Source organism: Protopterus annectens, chromosome 2.part0 (assembly GCF_019279795.1).
Source record: "Protopterus annectens isolate FY-2018-M chromosome 2.part0, PAN1.0, whole genome shotgun sequence".
NCBI lineage: Eukaryota > Metazoa > Chordata > Ceratodontiformes > Protopteridae > Protopterus > Protopterus annectens.
This window is the reverse complement of record NC_056728.1, coordinates 1,669,254,137-1,669,273,763: the sequence shown is the minus strand read 5'-3', so window position 1 is coordinate 1,669,273,763 and position 19,627 is coordinate 1,669,254,137. Positions and strand designations below refer to the sequence as shown.

The 19,627-nt window shown below is 41.6% G+C and overlaps 1 protein-coding gene across 1 annotated transcript in view; it reads left to right on the top strand.

The window, feature by feature from the left end:
* Window positions 1–19,627, top strand: part of LOC122793565 (vacuolar protein sorting-associated protein 13D-like) — an 845,840-nt gene that overhangs the window by 595,268 nt on the left and 230,945 nt on the right. The window contains exon 4 of the mRNA XM_044061723.1: window positions 2,530–2,661. Coding sequence (XP_043917658.1) covers window positions 2,530–2,661 — 132 coding nt within the window. The remainder of the gene's footprint in view (window positions 1–2,529; window positions 2,662–19,627) is intronic.

Below are 19,627 nucleotides of genomic sequence, written 5' to 3'. Positions count from 1 at the left end.
AATCAGACTATTTGATTACAAACAACAGAAATAAAATTCAATGTCTTGTTTGCATGCAAGTTTGTCAATGCCTAAAGAGTATTGTTTGAAGTGACACGGTACATTACACAGTAAATTATTTGATATGTATAGTGGAGAATCAAGATGCACCATTATTGCAAAATATAAGAAGAAATTGATGCACCAAACCAGTTTTTTTTTTTTTTTGCAAAACTTCACACTGAACAAAGTTCTAGCCTTGCCGCTTCGTACAAAGTAGCATTGGAGTTAGTGAAAGCAAAATAGCCCTTTAGTGATGGTGTGATAGTGAAGAAATGTGCAGTTGAAATAACAAAACAATTTAATGTGCCGAAATTAGCTGAGAAGTTCAAAACAGTGGCATTATCTCATCAGACCATCGGAGGATGCGTACAACACATGGATCAATATGTTTCAAAAAAGCTGTGATTTAATAGCAAAATGTGAGTACTTTTCATTGTGTCTGGATGAAAGCACTGAGCAAGCAGACATTAGTCAACTTTTAATTTTTATTCGAACTGTTCAAGAGGACTTTACTATTAATGAAGAGCTCCTCAGTCTTGTATCTTTACCTGGGACTACTGAAGGTACTGATATTTTTGAAACAGTTCAAAGGTCTGTTATGAACTATGGAGGATTTGATAAATGTTTTTGCATCATAAAGATGGGGTCAAAGTTGTGACGGGGACTGAAAGTGGTTTTTGCGGACTACTGAAACAAAATAATATTAACTGCCCTACAATTCGTTGCATAATTCACCAAGAAGCACTCTGTGGAAAATTTCCACGTCAAGTCAATGCCATGAAAGTAGCTGTAAAAATAACTAATATTATACGAGGAGGTAATATATCTCTTGAGTAATCATAAGTTTTGAGATTTTGTGAGTGAAGTGGATGTTACATATGGTGATTTGCTCCTTCATTCTGATATTCTCTGGTTGAGTGCTTGAAAATGTCTGGAATGCTTTTTTGCCTTTCATGAGGAAGAAATACCCATATTTCTTAAAAATGATGTGAATCTGGCACAGCAGAACTTAAAAATCTAATGCAAGATCCCAAATTTATGGTCACAAATGCAGACAGGATTTGTTCATAACTTTAAACAGAGGTGTGATAAGTACTCCAGGACAGAGATTCAGTTTCTAAAAAAGACTAATTTTTTTTTGTGCATTTGAATCTAACAAGTTCCAGTGGTTGAGACCTGTGAAGAATTTCTTAAGCACTGAGCCAGAGGCTGCCAAAAAGAGTGAGCATGCAGAAGGAAAGACTGACCCTAACAACTGAGTTATGAGGGTTAAATGCCAGCAGGTTTAATATTACAACAGCTCAAAAACTGGCCCTTAATGGAAAGACATTTGTGCTGTAAACATTCCTGCATTTTTGTCTACTGTTTCAATAAAAAACTTTCATAAGCAACATGAATTTTCTTTCTTATGAAATTTTTGATGTGCGTGCTAAACCTAACACTGTAGGACTCTCCAAGTAATTTCAATATATGTACTGTATTTACTATTATGGATGCGGCCCTCAGACTAAGGTTGGACAGCTCAGGCCTAGACCCCAAGGACAAGGTTAATTATAGTACTCCACTGGGTACTTTATAGTGATATGCTTTTGGGAGCAGAAAGGAGAACTCTTGCAGATCCTGGGAAAACATGCAAATTTCACATAGGTGATGACCTGTATTTTAAAGCTATGAAATTTCTTTTGGACGCAGTTATTCATTATAGTATTGTATAGCAATGGGTTTCTGAGTTTTTATATGGCATTTTAGAATAAATTAATTTCTTACGTAGACTCCCATTAATACTCATGGGGACTGGATTATGGCATTAAAGAAATGGATAGCTCTTCCCCGGCCCATTCAGCAGAGCACCTGAACAGATGTGGGAAAAAATGGTTAAAACAGCAAATGCACTGTTTACTCTTGTAGATTTATCAAGACTCAGGAACATTGGAACAAGACAAATTAGCAGTTTAAACAGCAACATTTTCAAGATGCAGTGTTTGTCTGTTGTCATCAGAGTTTGTTACAGTTGTGATACAGATGGATTTGCAGCTGTGTCGTTATACAAATGAATGGGCTTAAATGGTAAGATTCCAGACAGGAGTTACACACCTAGAAAATCATGAATATCAGCACCTGTTCAATAGCTGGTGTTTATTTTCTTCATTGTGTCACTTTTCAGTGAATTACAGTACTTGATGCCATAGCTTTATTTTTACTGTGAGGTAGATTCCTTACGTTTGAGTATGTGCCCCGTGGATTTTGTGGCTTTTAGGTATGCAGTGTTTCTTACTGTCTAATGAGTGTGAAACAATGACAAGTACGGCAGTTTGCACTAGTGACTGGTGTCATACACTTCTATAAGTACTGAAATAAAATTGCTTTGCATGTCCATCAGATGCTACTGTCTTTTAATGAAGTGTGCATTGATGTACTTTTCTGTATGAAGCTATGTGAAGGCCCACTGCAAAATAATCAAAATTCTGATTTTTTTTTGTCATGTAGGTTACAGAATCAGCGAGTGAGGATGCCACGTTGCTGTCGAGGACCACAAGGTCTCTTGCCCCAATATTCAGACACTCAAGCTGAAGGGCAAGAACTTCTTTTCAAACTGACTGACAATATTCAGGCTGAATTGTAAGTTATTTTATGTCTTCTTTGAAAAATCATATCTTTTGTCTCCTCTACTTCAAGGAAAACCGACAGTACCTTTAAAGTGAAGTTGGCACTGTTTGTAAATTGTTGTGTATTGCAGTCTGTGTTCTTTTTGTTGTTGCTGATTATATTGATAGATCCTCCCCTGGATTCACTAATCTGCGTCCAGCACGGAAGCACCCATGTAGGAGGAGGACGGCAGCGCACCATGCATATTAATGAAGGCGTGCTGGCTGAGCTCCTAGGCTTACACGGAGTGTGTATGACTGCAGGGGGCATATCTGAGAGCAGAGCTCTCAGAATATTTACGTCCCTGCAATGAGGGACTGCAGAAAGGTAGTAAACAATGAGCGAGACCGCCCATAGATGTACACATACCCCCCAGCATGTATAAGAGCAATAGTGAATAAAGAAAATAAAAATAAATATTTATTTGTAATGAAATGGACGAAGTTTAACTGTAGGTGCGTGGGTTTGCCCATCGCTTAGTTACGGTTAATGTAGCTTAAATAGCAAAAAGAGGATAAAAAGCAAGCTATATGCAAATGAAGCGGTACAGCAATACTGTAGTGGGTAGGGCGTTTGGCTCACTAGCAGTCAATCCCGGTTTGAGCCCCACTGCAGCATAGTCTATTTTACATGACAAAACACGTTATAACCAATTGTTTTGTTGCAAAACCCTCTAAATAACACATGTATGAACTAGAGTACTGCAGGAAATGCACATGTGAAGTAGCAGTGTCTTAATGAATAAAGCACCAGTAACCAGGTGTAAGCACAGCTAAGCAGTAGAAAGCATATGTAAGCACTAGTAAGCATGTTTGTGTGTGTTTGCGCGGGAGTAAGCACTGCCTACACAGATTAAGCAATGTGGAAGCTAACTGAGTATATGAAACTGTAACCGGAAGTTAGCACTGCTTAGCTACGTGCAAGCCCGCATACAACTGCTTTAAAATGCCTTAATCACTCTGTATCCAACAGCCCATGTTCTGCCCAGCCACAAAATAAACAGCCTCTGCAAGGCTCGAACCCAGGACCATACACACCATACACAAAGTTATTTACCAGTAAGCCATGCCAGATATACATAAATCAATGTTTTCAGAAACATAACATCCAGCCCAGTCATGCAACAGTACAGAGAATGTATACCTACATCTAGATGTATGTGTGTGTGTAAATATATCAATATCTAAACAGATACAACATATCTATATATGTAGTTTTTTTATATATATATATATATATATATATATATATATATATATATATAAAAATGTCCAGTAATATATACATATATATGAACATATATACATGCAAATGCCGACATCTACACATATCTATGTCAACACAGCAAGTTACATATATGTACACAGATATATATCTCCGTAGGTATAGACGGACATAGTTATAGATATGTAAGCAAATATATATACCCATATAGGTATATATGGCCAGACATCTGTAGATAGCAATGTTAGATTAACAGAAACATGCATGTCCAAATGCACTGTTAATGGGGTTGAGAAGCCCCAAACAATATATGTTTCGTATGAATTGGCATACCCACCCCCAGACAAACATGTCCACCTTGCAATACACTACCTAGTTCATTTTATTGTAAGTGTTTCATTTAAATAGGGATTTAAATTAGTCCTCTTTTATGTTTCACATGTTTATATCACATTCCCCTCTCCCCCACCCACTAGGCGGGCCGACCAGTACAGGCCCATCCAACCCAGCCTCTCGTCGACCCATATTTACTTTACCCACAGTTCCACCCCACACCTCCCGCTGCACACACACAGCCACCATCCCTTCCCTGGTTACCAGCTCGTAGCTACCACACCACCACACATTGCCCACCCTCCACTCCTCCTCCCCTCAGGACTCGTCCTGTATGTTGTCCCGACGCAAGTATCCTAGGTGTGCTACACGCTGTAGTCCATGCACATAGCCATGCGTACCTTTGCAGCCATGCTTTTAGAGGAAAGTAGAATACCTAATTTTTGGGTTGTCCAGCATTGGACGAATGTTTCCCTGGTAATAATGGACTTCACGTGTGACTTTGTTTACACTAACGGTTTTATTTGTAGGTATCGCAAAGCATACATGGCACACAAGGTTGCCCGGTATGCACACAAAACCTAATAGGAATGTCTAATTCAGGTATATTGGAAACACATGACCCTGGTATACACATGGCACTACAGGTTCCCGTCCTGATAACTAAATTTTTGTCTAATGAAGATGCACTGCTGTAAAGTGCTGTAATCAGCCAGTATCCAAAAACCCATGTTCCGCCCAGCAACAAAATCAACAGCCTCTGCGAGGCTCAAACCCAAGACCATGCACACCATACCCAAAGTGATTTACCACTAAGCCATGCCAACAATACATAACTCTGATGTTGTTGTAACATAACATCCAACCCAGATATGCAACAGTACAGAGAATGTATACCAGCATCTAGATGTATGTGTTTGTGTGTAATTATATCCATATCTAAACCGATACTATATATCTATATATGTAGATATATATGTATGTATATATATATATATATATATATATATATATATATAAAATCCCAAAACAGCATGGATGCGCTGAACCAAAATGGTGCACGGACATAAACATACAATCCACAAAGTAAATCCAGCACTCACGACATAAGAAAATCCAAGTCAGCAGAGTTTGAACTGTTTATTAACCAAAACAGCCCATAGATACACAGACCGGTGGCCGGTTTCGCTCTCAGCGTCTTCAGTGTGCCTTCTGAAATATATACATAGATATATATGAACATATATACGTGCAAATCTACACACACATATATATATATATATATATATATATATATATATATATATATATATATAAAACAACACCTATATGTCCACATATACACAGCAGGTTACATATATGTACGCAGATGTATATCTCCGTAGTTATATACGGACATAGTTAGAAATATGTAAGCAAATATATATACCTGTATAGGTATATGTGGGCATACATCCGTAGATAGCAGTGGTAGATTAACAGAAACACATATGTCCCATCAGTGGGGTTAGGAGGCCCCAAACAATATACTTATTGTAGTAATTGGCACCCCCCCCCCACAGCCAAACACGTCCGCCCTGCAATACACTACCAGGTGTTGCAGATCCCATAGCCAGAACCTGACATGACATGGGCACAAGATGTTACCAGTACTACATCCCACCTGTATGATGTCAGGCTGGTATTGGTAATATATCATGCAGTACAGTCTGGCTCCCATAGGAAATGTAATATGTGGAAGCCATCATCATCCCCAGGATACAGATATACAGACACAGATATGCAGATAAAGATACACACACACACACACACATATATATATATATATATAGATATATATATATATATATATATATATATATATATATATATATATATATATATATACATATATATGTATATATATATATATATATATATATATATATATATATATGTATATATATATAGAGAGAGAGATACATGTGACTACACATACATACGCAGATATATGTACAGTAAGATACATATGTAGAAGGTGCACACAATATAGAACAGCCACTATGCGTACAGTTAACACCTGAACAACTGGACACTGTATGGGCCACACATACAAATGACAATCATTGCCTGCAACATATACCCACATAGAGGTCATAGGAAAACCAACACATACAGCTTTGCAGAAATGGAAAGCCTTTAATTGTGTACTATTACAGTTCTGTATGCCATGTCATATAGCTGTTCAGACACTGACATCCATATAAACAGAGTAATGCAACTGTGAAACGTTACACTAATACAGTAGTCTGGAAAGGTTCACAACTGTTGCTGTCCAGGCCAAGCCCTTCAAACTGTACAATAATGAAAACAGACTGGGCCACAGGATACCAAACAATCAACAGTATGTAGTGCAGGTGTATAGTTCAGCAACCTCTATCTACACTCTGTACAAACTCAGTTGGTGGTAAAGATGTCATGTGACCAAATGGGGTATAACTGTTACATAACAAGTCATAACTGACACCATCACGAGCACACCGACAAACAGAACAGGCTGTATGGCAGGATGCTTGCATTAACCCAATTCATGCAAGTAATGTAGATATAGGTGAAGTTTACGGTACTGTACATCCAGATACCTTAAGGCAGCTCACCCCTGATACCCCCACATTTTGTAACAGCCTAGGTCATTTATGGTGCTCCCCCCCAGACTCAGTAATTCAGGGACATATACCACTGTTACATACACTGGCCTCTGGAGTCCATAAGGGCACACATGTATTGCATAGGTGACGCCCACACATATATGGCCCCAGCTCCACCTTATGTGTGGGGGATACAACAGCAGTGGACTGATGGCAGCAATGGCAGTGTGATATACTCACAGCCCACTACAGAACAACTCCTGACAGCATGACATATGTGCAAAGCTTGGTATGTAGGTGAAGGACAGAGGCTGGAACACAGGCAGAAATGTGGAAAACTTTTGTCATACACTAAGCAAGTTGCTGGTGTTACAGGATAGTCTGCAACATACCCTTAGTCAGGGAATTGAGGTTAGAAACAGAAATGGATGTAGCCATGTACTGATAGCACTCAACACACACACACACTGCCAGTGTAATATCTGACGCAGGACCTGTGTGGTGGACAGACAAAACATAATAGGCATACTTCTGGCCAGCAAGAGGATAGGCCCACAGTTGTGAGCTGTGCAGACAGACTGCATTCCAAGGTAAACTAGTACATACACACACACCCTGTAACACCAGTTCTATACAAAGCATGACACAACTCTACTCACAGTCTGTCTGTAGTTCCTGATCCTCCTCTAAATATGTGGCTGCCCTGATCGTGCCGGTTCTCGTGTCAAAGGTAGTGCTACCTGCTGTCTGTAACACTGATGCCCACACACAGGAAGTATGTCCATCACACAGGAAATGTAAAGGGACCACGCCCACATGAAGTAGGGATGTATCGTGGGTGGTTGCCATGACAGTGGTAATTGGATGTACTACACATGTAATCATATATATATGGCTATCTGGATAAGTATATGTACATATATATCCACCATATGTCCTGTACATGGAGTGTAGCCCTACCCCAGCCCCTATAGTCCCAAAGTCGTAGTGCAAGGCGATGTCAGGTATGTATAGCATGTATATTAGTAGACTGTTGCTGCTGTCATTGGGATTGTCGTCACAGACATGGTGTGTGTGGGAGGTCACAGCTGCTTATAACATGTGTGCCATTGGCTACTGACAGACATCCGAAGGACATCATTGTAATGTACCGCTGCTAGCACGTAGTGCCTCTGTGGACTGCAGCAGAGATATTGGCCAATATAGACTCTGTACAGTCCAGAGGTATACACATAAGTCCTTAGTGCAAAACATGTGTACCGTGCCTGACAATATGGATGTAGACAGCCATGTAGATGGGTATAACACATAACGACTCGTCTACATTTGCCACCATAGGTTATGCATTCACACACCCTTGTCTGGCCTGACACATAATGACCGCTGGTACAGGGGTGCCATGGCCATGTACTACCCATTAGATATTGACATACATCTGTACAGCATCCGACTGCTCTGCCTGACATACATGACTTTTAAGGGAGGCCCAGCAGCAGTACATCTGACAAGTATCTGCACATCTCACTGGGTAAGTACACTAAGCTGCTAGGCATGTAACAATGCACTGTGCGGGGTACAGGCAGACTGGCTCAACACTAGCCTACATCTCCTTTGGGGGACTGCACATGTACCTGCATATATATAGCATGCTCAACAGGCATGTCACAGCATAGGGTAAGATACACCTGTGTGAAAGTGCATAACCACAACCAATGTGAACACAGCCACAGCCAAATATGGTAAGCTAGCATAATATTACAGTATATGGACTATCTGTTCTACACCATCCTCATATGTGCCACTCTCAGACTGACCCCACATATACTGGGCTGCTACACAGTGTGGTCTGATGGCTGTCTGTGGTGTGGGACATGTGTGTTTATGGCCCTACAAACATGTATGCCAATACGGTACCATACAGTGGAGCAGCATGTAACATCAGATAGGAGGGAAACTAGAACAATGAAATCTACCACAGTGTGTACATAGGCTAAAGTACATATTAACAATACACACACTGTCGACATTCACCATAAGTACACATACCTCAGTACTATACAAACATCCACAGAATGTCCAGGTTATGTCATGAAATATAACCCTTACTGTACATAACATGTGTAGCAGTCTGATACATCACTGGCTATATAATTGACACTAATTGTGGTGTACAGCATGTATGCACCACTTCATGTACAACATGTACAAAGGTTGACAGAGGTGTGGCTGGAAGCCCATACACAGGGCCAATATTGACATGTTGCTGTGATAACCTCATACATTTACTGTTGCAATGGGGTTTGTTGCAACATATGTCCTATGAGGGATATGAAGTCAGTAATTGTCAGAGCTTTCACCGTCTACAAACTGCAATCCTCACACTACCTTCTGCAGTCCACAGATAGATGCTCCATGGGTAACACATGAAACCAAAGGCACAACACTGTCCAGTCTGCAGATGGGGATTCCTCATAAACATGGAACTGACATGACAGGTATTGAGACATGTAGGACAGCCATATCCACACACACACACTGTTAAACCAACATTACTCCAAATGTAGTATAGCAGTACTTTTACAGTCTGTAGTCAGGTCAGCCACACCCCCCTCCTGTTTGTTGCCTTGTTTCCACAGTGTATATTGTTAGAGGTAAATCCCCAATCCATCTGAGTTGCTGTTTGCCAAACAACATATCTAGTTCCTGCTCACAGTGAATGAAAAGGACTTTGGGAGGTACCTGTGGCTAGTATATCTAGGCCTATACATACCTTGGTATCCACTGGGATGGGTTCCCCTCGGTCATTTGGTGTGTCAGGTGTGGCCGGCACAGCTCAACAATTTCCTGTAGGAGGCCTCTGTCCACCTTATAGCGCTCCACTATCTCCAGCTCATGTAGCCCCTGGTAGGTTACCCTGGGTCTGTGCACTCTTCTCCGTCTCTTCACTGTGGGTTGTTCGGCAGCATTCACATCCTCACCACCCTCTGCCTCTTGCACATGTTGTTGTATGTTGCCTGCTGCAGCCCTTCTCATTTTGTAGGTTTGTTTGTTAAAATTTCCCCGCTTGTATACACCGATGGTCAAGAGTTTCGGAAAAAACAGAAGGGAAGTTGTTTGCTTAGTTTATAGTAGTGTTCTGGGCTGGGCTAGTCTGCTGCCTGTGTAATTGCATGATTCTGATACATTTCACCTGACAGCTATGGTAGTTCTCCTTGAATGCCTTCCTACTGCTGTCTTCCCTTCCCATTGCCTCCCTGTTTAAGCTCGTGTGCGCGCCGCACAAACAGAGTGCTCAAATGTACACACTGCTGCTATTTCCAGGTTTAACTTCCTTTTTCTTGCTGTAAAACCTGGTGCGCAGCATGTACACCCACTTACGCTTTGTAACGAGTACTATGCAGGTTTAGTCACAACCCCTAGCTTAGGTGTGCTAAGCTAGAAGCAAACCTGAGCCACAGGGCTCCAGTCCGCCTGACACCCCCCCCCCCCCCCATGATGTCACCTATTTCCTAGGCTTGCACACAGCTATTCATACTCTTACACTGTTGGGACCTGACTCAAATGCTGAGGAAAATTGGGATTCACTAACCTTCCCCTCATTTTCATAGGATTGCCTGCTAATGCATAGTTACATGTGTCACACCGAGCCTCCCCCCTTAGCAACCACTACTCACTGGCCATGTTGTCTTCTGCCTGCCATTAACTTGCATGGCAGAATAGTGATTTTAGTTAGAATGGTTTTTTAGGTTTATTTTGTTACCCCCCCCCCCCCCGATCCCATATGGCCGCCACTGCCCTATGCTTAAACAGCCGAGATCGGCTAAAAAAAAAAATAAAGTTGATTTTTTTATTTTTTGTATTGTTTGCAATGCCAATGGCCTTATACTTGGCCATTGGCATGCTTCCTCAATGATATGCAGCCTTTATTTGGTGCTGTCATAGCTCCGTTTTGGATTTTGCAGAAATGTACTCTGTTACTAACCGAGTGCATTTCTGCAGATAACACTAGACTTGCATGGACTGTTGCAAGCTTCCTGGATTGCAAAATCACCTCATTTGCATGGATTTCACCTGCAAATGGGGTGATTTGCATACCAGGGCTTAGTCTGTGCAAGATTAGTGCAGGAGCGCTCGTGCATGCCCCTGCAGGTTGTTCCTGGTTTGCACGGCAGACATATTGCTTGTGTGGGCTGCTGCACCAATCTTGCACTCCTTGCAAGCTTTTGAGAATTCGGGGGCCTGTGATATTGTGCAATTTTCAGTCAGATCTCTGTTCGATTCTCGGCTGGAGTGCCTTCTGTGTGGAGTCTGCATGTCCTCCCCGCGGTCGAGTGGCCTCCGAAAGACATGCATGAATGGGCGTGCCTTCGCTGAAGGTTGGGCGTCGGGCTGACAACTCGGCACCAATTAAAAAAAAATCTACTGCCAATCATTAGCAGACCGGAGTTCTGCTGTGGCAACCCCTAACTGGGAAAAGCCAAAAAGACAAACAAACTTCTCTTTGGATTTCTTGAAAGGGATTTAATACACTGCAGTTGTTGTTGCTTGCATTATTGTGACGTACAATTGTGTTTTTATAGCACTTGGCAACATGTACCAGAAACCTTTCGGATAAGTCTGTAGCTAGGACTGTAAGGTTTTAATTCACATTTGATGATGTTTTGGGTCTCCGTATGAAATGTTTGGACCTGCAACAGTGAATGTCAAACACTGAGACTGAATGGCCAAAAAACTGACTTCCATATACTAAGTCCACGATGGCCATTTCCTATAATATTCCCCTTTCTCTGAGGTATGGTGATCTCAGAGTTAGTATATATAATTTCTGGGGGAGTAGGGGGGCTTTCCCACTGCAAAAAAGAAGTTTAAAGGAAAAGAGTGGTGTTCGAGATTTGCTTTTCTGTCAGCTTATCAGGGGTTTTTTTTTGGCATGTTGACATTCTGCACTTTGTATGCCAACATTTCAGTAAGGAGCCAATAGTTCTTCACTTTTGTTGACTGCTTTATAACACCATTAAATACTGGCCAGATTTCATTTAAATTAAATGGCAAATCTTATTACTTTTTCTGTGCTTCGTCTTGTGTTCTACTGTATTGGTGTTTGTAGATTTAAGACTTACTTTTTACCATATCTTTTCAAGATTTTCTGGATTAAACATCCATCTAGAACTATTTTCCCTAAATAAGTTATTTATGTATGTATGTATGTCTGTGTGTGTGTGTGTGTGTGTGTGTGTGTGTGTGTGTGTGTGTGTGTATATATATATATATATATATATATATATCAGCTTCTAGTGATGGGGGATAGTGCAGGAAACAGAGTCAGATGACCCGATGTGTGTGATGGTAATCTGTAAGCCAGAAAATAATATTTAGTTATTATAGGTTCATAGGTTGATACTAGGCTATCTGCCCTAGGGCATTTACAAGCGTAGCCAGAGTGTGTTTGGCTCTCGCCACCCTTCTTAGATTAGTTGACTGTGCCTCTGTATAGTAGGTCGAAGAAGATAGCCCATTTAAGGTTAGTTTACCGTGCCTCTGTCTAGCAGTGACATAGAAGAGATCCCAGGGGTAAATTTACGATCTCCTATCCAAACGTCAAGATTCTTCTTGAAGAGGGTCATTGAGGGGCCATGTCTGACATGGATTGGGATTTTGTTCCAGAGTGAGGGGAGCCTCTGGGATATGAATCTGTCCCTCCAGCATGTTCTATTTATTTCTTTGCTGAGGTTTAAGTCACTGGAGCGTGTAGTTCTGATGGATTTGGATTTCTTGAGGTGGAGCATGTCCATTAATTCTGGGTTGGACATGGCTTTATACGTCAGGCACAGATCGCCTCTGAGTAGGCGGTAAGCAACTGAGTAGAGCTGGAGTTTCTTTAGCCTAACTGCATAGGGCATCTGTTTGAGTCCCTTGATCCTCTTGGTGAGGTACTTTTGGGGTCTTTCTAGTTGTAGCAGGTGTTGGGTAAGGTACATCCCAAATGGGGCATTGTATTCAGTTATGGGCCTGATGAGTAGAGGAGCACAATGACCTCTCTTGATCTAGATGTGAACCCCTTCGTGATAAGGTGGGCTATATAGAATGTCTTTCTAACCACTTTGGCAATGTGATTGTCAAAGGAGAGATTGCAGTCTACTTGGGTCCCCAAATCCCTAATTACTTCTTCCGTACTTAATGGATTACCACCTATGTGGCAATTTGTGGGCACTTTGTTTTTCCCAAAGGGGATGACTATGCACTTTTTGGCATTTAGCTTTAGGCCATGGCTCTGGCACCAGTTATCCATCTCTGTGTGACCTTTTTGGAGGATGCTTGTGTCAGCCGGCGAGTCGATTATGGCCCCCAGTTTGCAGTCATTTGCAAACTTTGTCAGCCATAGTCCTCCTGTGTTAGCCTGTACCTCTGAGAAATATATACCGAACAAGAGAGGTTCCAGGACTGAGCCTTGTGGGACGCCACTTGTAACTGGTTTAGAGTCTGACATGGCACCTGCAATTCTGACCATGTGGGTTCTATCCCTAAGCCTGTTTTCAATCCATCTTGTGACATAGGGGTTGATATTTAAGCTGGTGAGCTTATTTATGATTCCCGAGTGGGGTATTGTGTTGAAGGCTTTTGCAAGGTCAAGGAAGGCTGTGTGGACTACCTTCCCTTCGTCTATGGCCTTGGTGACTGTTTCAAAGAAATTGACCAGGTTCAAGAGGCAAGATCTGCCCTTAACAAAGCCGAATTGGGTAGGAGCCAGTGTTTGGAGGTTCCCAATGTCTTTGTTTATGAGTTCCATGATGATACGCTCCATAGCTTTGCAGACCAGGCTAGTTAGGCTTAATAGTGCGATAGTTTCCGGGGTCCGATGTGGCACCACCTTTATGGAGTGGGACCACTGTTGCTGTACGCCATTTTTTGGGTACATATCCTGTTGTAAGGCTGAGACTGAACAGTGATTTTAAGTGAGGGTTCTGTTCTTCTTGGAGCTCATATAAAACGCAGCCCGGGACACCGTCCGGTCCCATTGATGCTGTGTTTTTTGCTTTGGAGAGGGCAGCTCTCACCTGTGCATCTGTGATGTCAGGGAGGCTACTATCTGTTGGGATAGTCATTTGCTCATTTTGGGGGGGGGGGAGTTTGCACTGAACCTGTCTGCCAGGATGTTGGCAATGTCTGTGGGTTCAGTGTATTTTTTGTCATTTTGCACTAACTCAGAGCATATCTGGAAGTTTCCACCCAGGTTTCTGACATAACTAAAGAAAGCCTTGTGATTATCTTTAGCGTCTTGTGCAATTTTTCTTTCGAAGCTAGCCTTAGATGATTTTATGAGGGATCGTAGTTTCTTGCTAGTACTGATCAGAGTTGCCTTCCCTTTCAGGGATTTTGCTCTATCATGTAGTAGCTTCCTCCTCCTGTTGTACAGCTTATTTATGGCTGGGGTCCACCAGACAGGTCTCCTGCCTTTGGAGGAGTGTGTCTTGGTTTTATTTGGGATAGCACGATCCATGCATTCCTGTAGGTATCCATAGAATGCGTTTGTAAAGGATTCTGCAGTTTGGGCCATATTTTCCACTGGCCGTGGGGCTCTGAAGGATTCCACCTCAGTTTTGAGAAGTGGGGAGTTTGCTTTTGAGAAGTTTTTGACCGTGGTTTCCTTTGCTGGGGGTGGGGATGGGATATGGATGTCCATAGTGATTAATTTATGGTCAGATCTTACCAATGAGGGGTATACCTCTGGTATGGAACATAGAGTCCCCATGTTGGTGATGATCAGGTCCAATATGTTTTCCCCTCTTGTGGGAGTGGTGACCAGTTGTTCCATAGCATTTGAGTTTATAAATTCTAGGAACCGTTGGGCTAGGGTCTATGTTTGGGTAGTTAAAATCACCCAATATAATGGTGTTTGGAGAGACCTTCATATTCTCCAGTGTCTTTAGGAAAGCCGAGTGGGCTTTCTGAGTTTGGGAGGGTGGTCTGTAGCAGGCTACAAACTGGAAGGCAATTTTGCCCACTGTTAGTTGCACATGGATGGTCTCAGATGTTTCGTGCAGTGCCACTAGCCTGGAGGTATGGGTATCTTTGATGACTGTGGATACTCCCCCTCCTCTTGTGGTTCAGTCCGAGTTTTGGGGCCGAAAAGCATGGTATGAGGTATAGCCTGGTAGTGCTGGGGTGCTCTCGGGAGCCTTGAACCAGGTTTCTGTTACTGAACAGATATCGATATTCTCCATACTGAGGAGAGCCTCAAATGCGTGCATCTTGAGGTTTAGACTTCTGGCATTGAGCAGCATTAGCCTTAGTTTATTTTTCCTTGTGTTGTCTAAGGAGGTGGGTTTGTCTTTTGAGCCTTGCCTAAAAAAGGCAATATGGGGGTGGCAAGAGCCTTGGCCGGTATTCGAAAACCCAGGGGTGACAGGTGCAAGCCGTCCCTAGTGAAGCAACGTGGCTTGTCAAGCATGTCATCCCAGGCTGACAGACACTGGATCCCCTTTGAGTGACACCAGTGCTTTAGCCAATTGTTGAAATTGATCATTTTGTCTTTATACTGTGGTATCATTCTTGGTGAGGGTAAGATGCTACTCAAGGTCAGGGTCATACTGGCCTGGGCCACATGATCAGAGAGCTCCTCTTTGTCTCTTTTCATGTAATCCAGGGAGGTACGTCTCAGGTCATTCACACCAGCATGGTCCATGACGGAGTCATATTTGTACTTGCTTTGGAGTGACCTGACTGCTTGTGTTATGTGGCGGATCCTGGCACCCGACAGGCAGCTTACAGTGAACTTCTCCTTGTTCAGCCTGGTGAGAGGGACGTCAGTGTGTCTGACAATAGAGTCACCTATTACAAGTGTATTAGGTGTGTTGTTTAGCCTTAAGGGCTGTGACTGTGCGGCCCACTGACTTTGTGAACTATGTGATACGTGGGTATTGTTGTGGGGTAGCAGTTGCTTGGATGTCTGCTTTGGAGGTCTTTGTTGCTTGGGCAGATTTTTATTTAGAGCCTCCGAGTATGTTTTTGTGTGTTTATGTGTTTGGTTTGCTGTTGAAATAGGTCTATGTGAGACTGGATTTGTGGTGTGTGTGATTACCTTCTCCTCCAGACTGACCATGCCAGTACTATGTTGAGAGAGCTCAGCCTCCAGTTTGGCTATATAGTTGCATGAGCTTGTTGGGAAGAGGAGAGGGTGGTCTGTGTACATAAGGCAGTTGTAACATTGCCTCAAGATTCCCATATTCACCAGCTGGACTGGAGAGTAAACCTGAAACTGACTTATGGACATGCCAGAATAGTATAAGGAATTACTTTTTGACTTGATCAAAAAATGACCAATAGGGAGCAAAGTACTTAAAGGGGAGTATAAGAGGGTGTAGTGCTTTAGTTTATTAGTGCTTACTTATAAGATACTTATCCTAGCTACTGCTGGGTTTTAAAAGGAAAATAGAGTGCTTACTTTGAGATTTGGAACAGTTCTAAGGGAAAAAGTGAAGAGCACACTTTGTGGAGCCGGCAATACTTTAAACCTGATTAAGCGGCGCCGCACTATGCGCAAAAAACACGCAAAAGAGGATTTTAAGAGAGGGGGATCAAGGAGTTTGGAATTGACCCAAAATGGCCAATAAAACTACAGTTTCTAGGCAGTAACCACTCCCACAGGGGCAGGCAGGCTGTTCAGTGTTTACCACTGCCACTGATGAACACAGAGATTTCCCTTTAGCCCAAGCAAGCAATGGCCTCCAAGAAACATACAAACAGTCAGAACAGCAAATCTGTAACTGAACTTTTTTTTTAAATTTCAGAAAGTGGGAAAAAAGCAAGATTTTTTTTTTTTTTGTTTTGTTTAAAGATAGCAGAGATACACAAGTAGCAACAAGTTAGAACAGTGCAATAAATGACCCCACACTTGAGTGCTAGGCCAGAGACAGGTAAAATGCAAGTTTTAAGAAAAAAACGATTTTAAAATAAGTGCAACACAGGAAATGCAGTAAACAGGCTCTAGATGTGTTCTAAATACAGTTCCTAATACAGATATCAAGTTTAGCAAGCTGGAAAACACCAAAAAGTAGGCGGCAATGCAGAAATCTTAACAAATAATCTGAAGAAAAATACTTAAAATCTCAAAAGTGGCTCCTTTCTTCTCTCAGCGTTTTCTCCTCTTGATAGGTGTTTCACCAACAGCCAACAAGTCTGAAAAGACGCCAAAACCACGAGGCAATCAGGTTTTAAGAGAGGGGGATCAAGGAGTTTGGAATTGACCCAAAATGGCCAATAAAACTACAGTTTCTAGGCAGTAACACTCCCACAGGGGCAGACAGGCTGTTCAGTGTTTACCCACTGCCACTGATGAACACAGAGACTTCCCTTTAGCCCAAGCAAGCAATGGCCTCCAAGAAACTTACAAACAGTTCAGGACAGCATATCTGTAACTGAACTTTTTTTAAATTTCAGAAAGTGGGAAAAAAGCAAGATTTTTTTTTTTTGTTTAAAGATAGCAGAGACACACAAGTAGCAACAAGTTAGAACAGTGCAATAAATGACCCCACACTTGACTGCTAGGCCAGAAACAGGTAAAATGAGATAGCTCTCAGTATTCTATTTTCTGTCTCGGATCTGACAACAAGAACCACTCACCCACATAATCTTGCCTACTCTATTCAGTAAGTAGGAACAGTAATTTTCTAGCACAGTCTGGAAAAAATAGTGTGAATAGTTAAGTAGTGTTTTTCTGTAACTGTGTGACTCATTCCAGCTGTGTTATTTTCAATATTTCATATTACTAAAACTATGGTGTTTACTGTAAATAGATATTTAGTATTTTCTTGTTCTTTTATTATTTATTATTAAATATATTTAAACTTTTCATTGTGGCTGGTCCATTTTAGAAAATATTTAAGCTTTGAGAGTATTTGTATATAATTATTGGTGATAACTCTGGCCACTCCTGAAAGCCATTTGTATTAATATTAAGTTTACCCAGTATAATTAGATACAGTTTTAAGAGTCTTATAGTCTGGGCAAAGTTGGTAGAGCGGGTAATCTGTGCCAGCCTTTCTCAGGTGTGTGTGTGTGTGTGTGTGTGTGTGTGTGTGTGTGTGTGTGTGTGTGTGTGTGTGTGTGTGTGTGTGTGTGTGTGTGTGTGTGTGTGTGTGTGTGTGTGTGTGTGTGTGTGTGTGTGTGTGTGTGTGTGTGTGTGTGTGTGTGAAAATGAAATATCAAAGTGTGTGTGTGTGTCAGCTACTTGAAGCAGGGACAAGAAGCATTGGTTTCACAGAGTGGCCACTCAGCTGAGAACTTATCCCTACAGCGGTGCCAGTGGGGAGTCTTACTAGGGACTTGGGGAGAGACAGAGATAGAAACCCAGACCCCAGGCTGACTGTGTTCCCTCTGTGGTCTTAAAGGAAATTTTCTTAATGCAGAGAAGTCTGCATCGAAACTACTGAGTGTATCCATTTGTATTCTAAGTAAATATTCATCTCCAGTGTCAGTGGTGAGGATTCAGGCTCCTTGATCACTGTCCCAGAGTGGGGACGTGACAGTAGTTAGCATTACTCTTTAACAATCATTATTTTGTATAAATTCCCGTTAAGGAGTCTATGTCAAAGACATGTGTACCCAATGGAAAATTTATTTAGTTGCTTGCTCTATTTTAATATATTTTTTGAAGTTCATTATAGCTGCCATTTGCATCCTAAAATGATTTTGTATGAATTCCCATTAATGAGTCTGTTCTGAGAGAACTTCAACCCTTTGGTAAAGGGACTTTGCTAATACAGCTTTACAAATGTTCATTTGGGAGAATTAGTTTCTGGTCTCAGGAACTGAACTTCACTTAGGGTCAGACGGTTCATTCTCTGTGATGAAGGCATTAATTTCTTTAGCTTTCAATGACTAACATCTTTTTCAGATGTTTTCTAATTCTTCTGTGTAATAACAGCCAACAGTTGAAGGAAGTAAGGAGCCTGAAAATGGCTTTTCCAACAGTAAACTCTTGCTACTACTATTCCTATATGGACATATGTTTTTGCAATGGCTGAACATTGTTAAAAAAGTTGGATGTTCCTGTAAACATCAGTGAAGGAAAAAAACAGATATCATGTAGTTTAGCTTTAAGGGTTATTTTTTTTTTCCATAGACATAAGTTGAAGAAACAGCATATCCATAAATTGTTTGCAAAATAAAAAAGGAACTGGAAGTGACCATGGAATCATATCAAAATGGAGTATGTCACTGTGGAACCTTCTTGACTGTTTCTGTAGTTGGACATATCATTAACACCAGTCAAAATTCACCATCTTTTTTCAGAAGTTTCTACACTAATGGATCGTCGCATGCCTTTTGAAATTACTCACTGTGATATAACATATTGACTGTAGACATCTGACAGTCCTTTATGATACTTGCATGTTTTGGACCTCAGTCTTTGCCATTGCTGGTAAAAGTGCCTGCATTTGCTTGACCTTTCCTTCAGAGTTATTTATAGCTGCTGATATTCATCTGATTCCTCTATTAGATGGATGTAGGAAACTCCTAAAGTAAGGGTCCTTCATGGACTGAGAGGGAAACTCAAGATTTTTTGTAGGGAATGCTTTTCAGAGAATTGGTTAAAATCTAGCCTTCCCATGATAAGCACATTTCATATATCCTTCTGGACCCCACAGGGACAGGGCCTGCCCCCCCAGTTAATGTACCCTAGTTGAGCCTATTGTAGTTCCCCATAGTAATGGAAGGCCACAGGGGTGGAACAGATGGTGCGTCTGGCTCCCCTT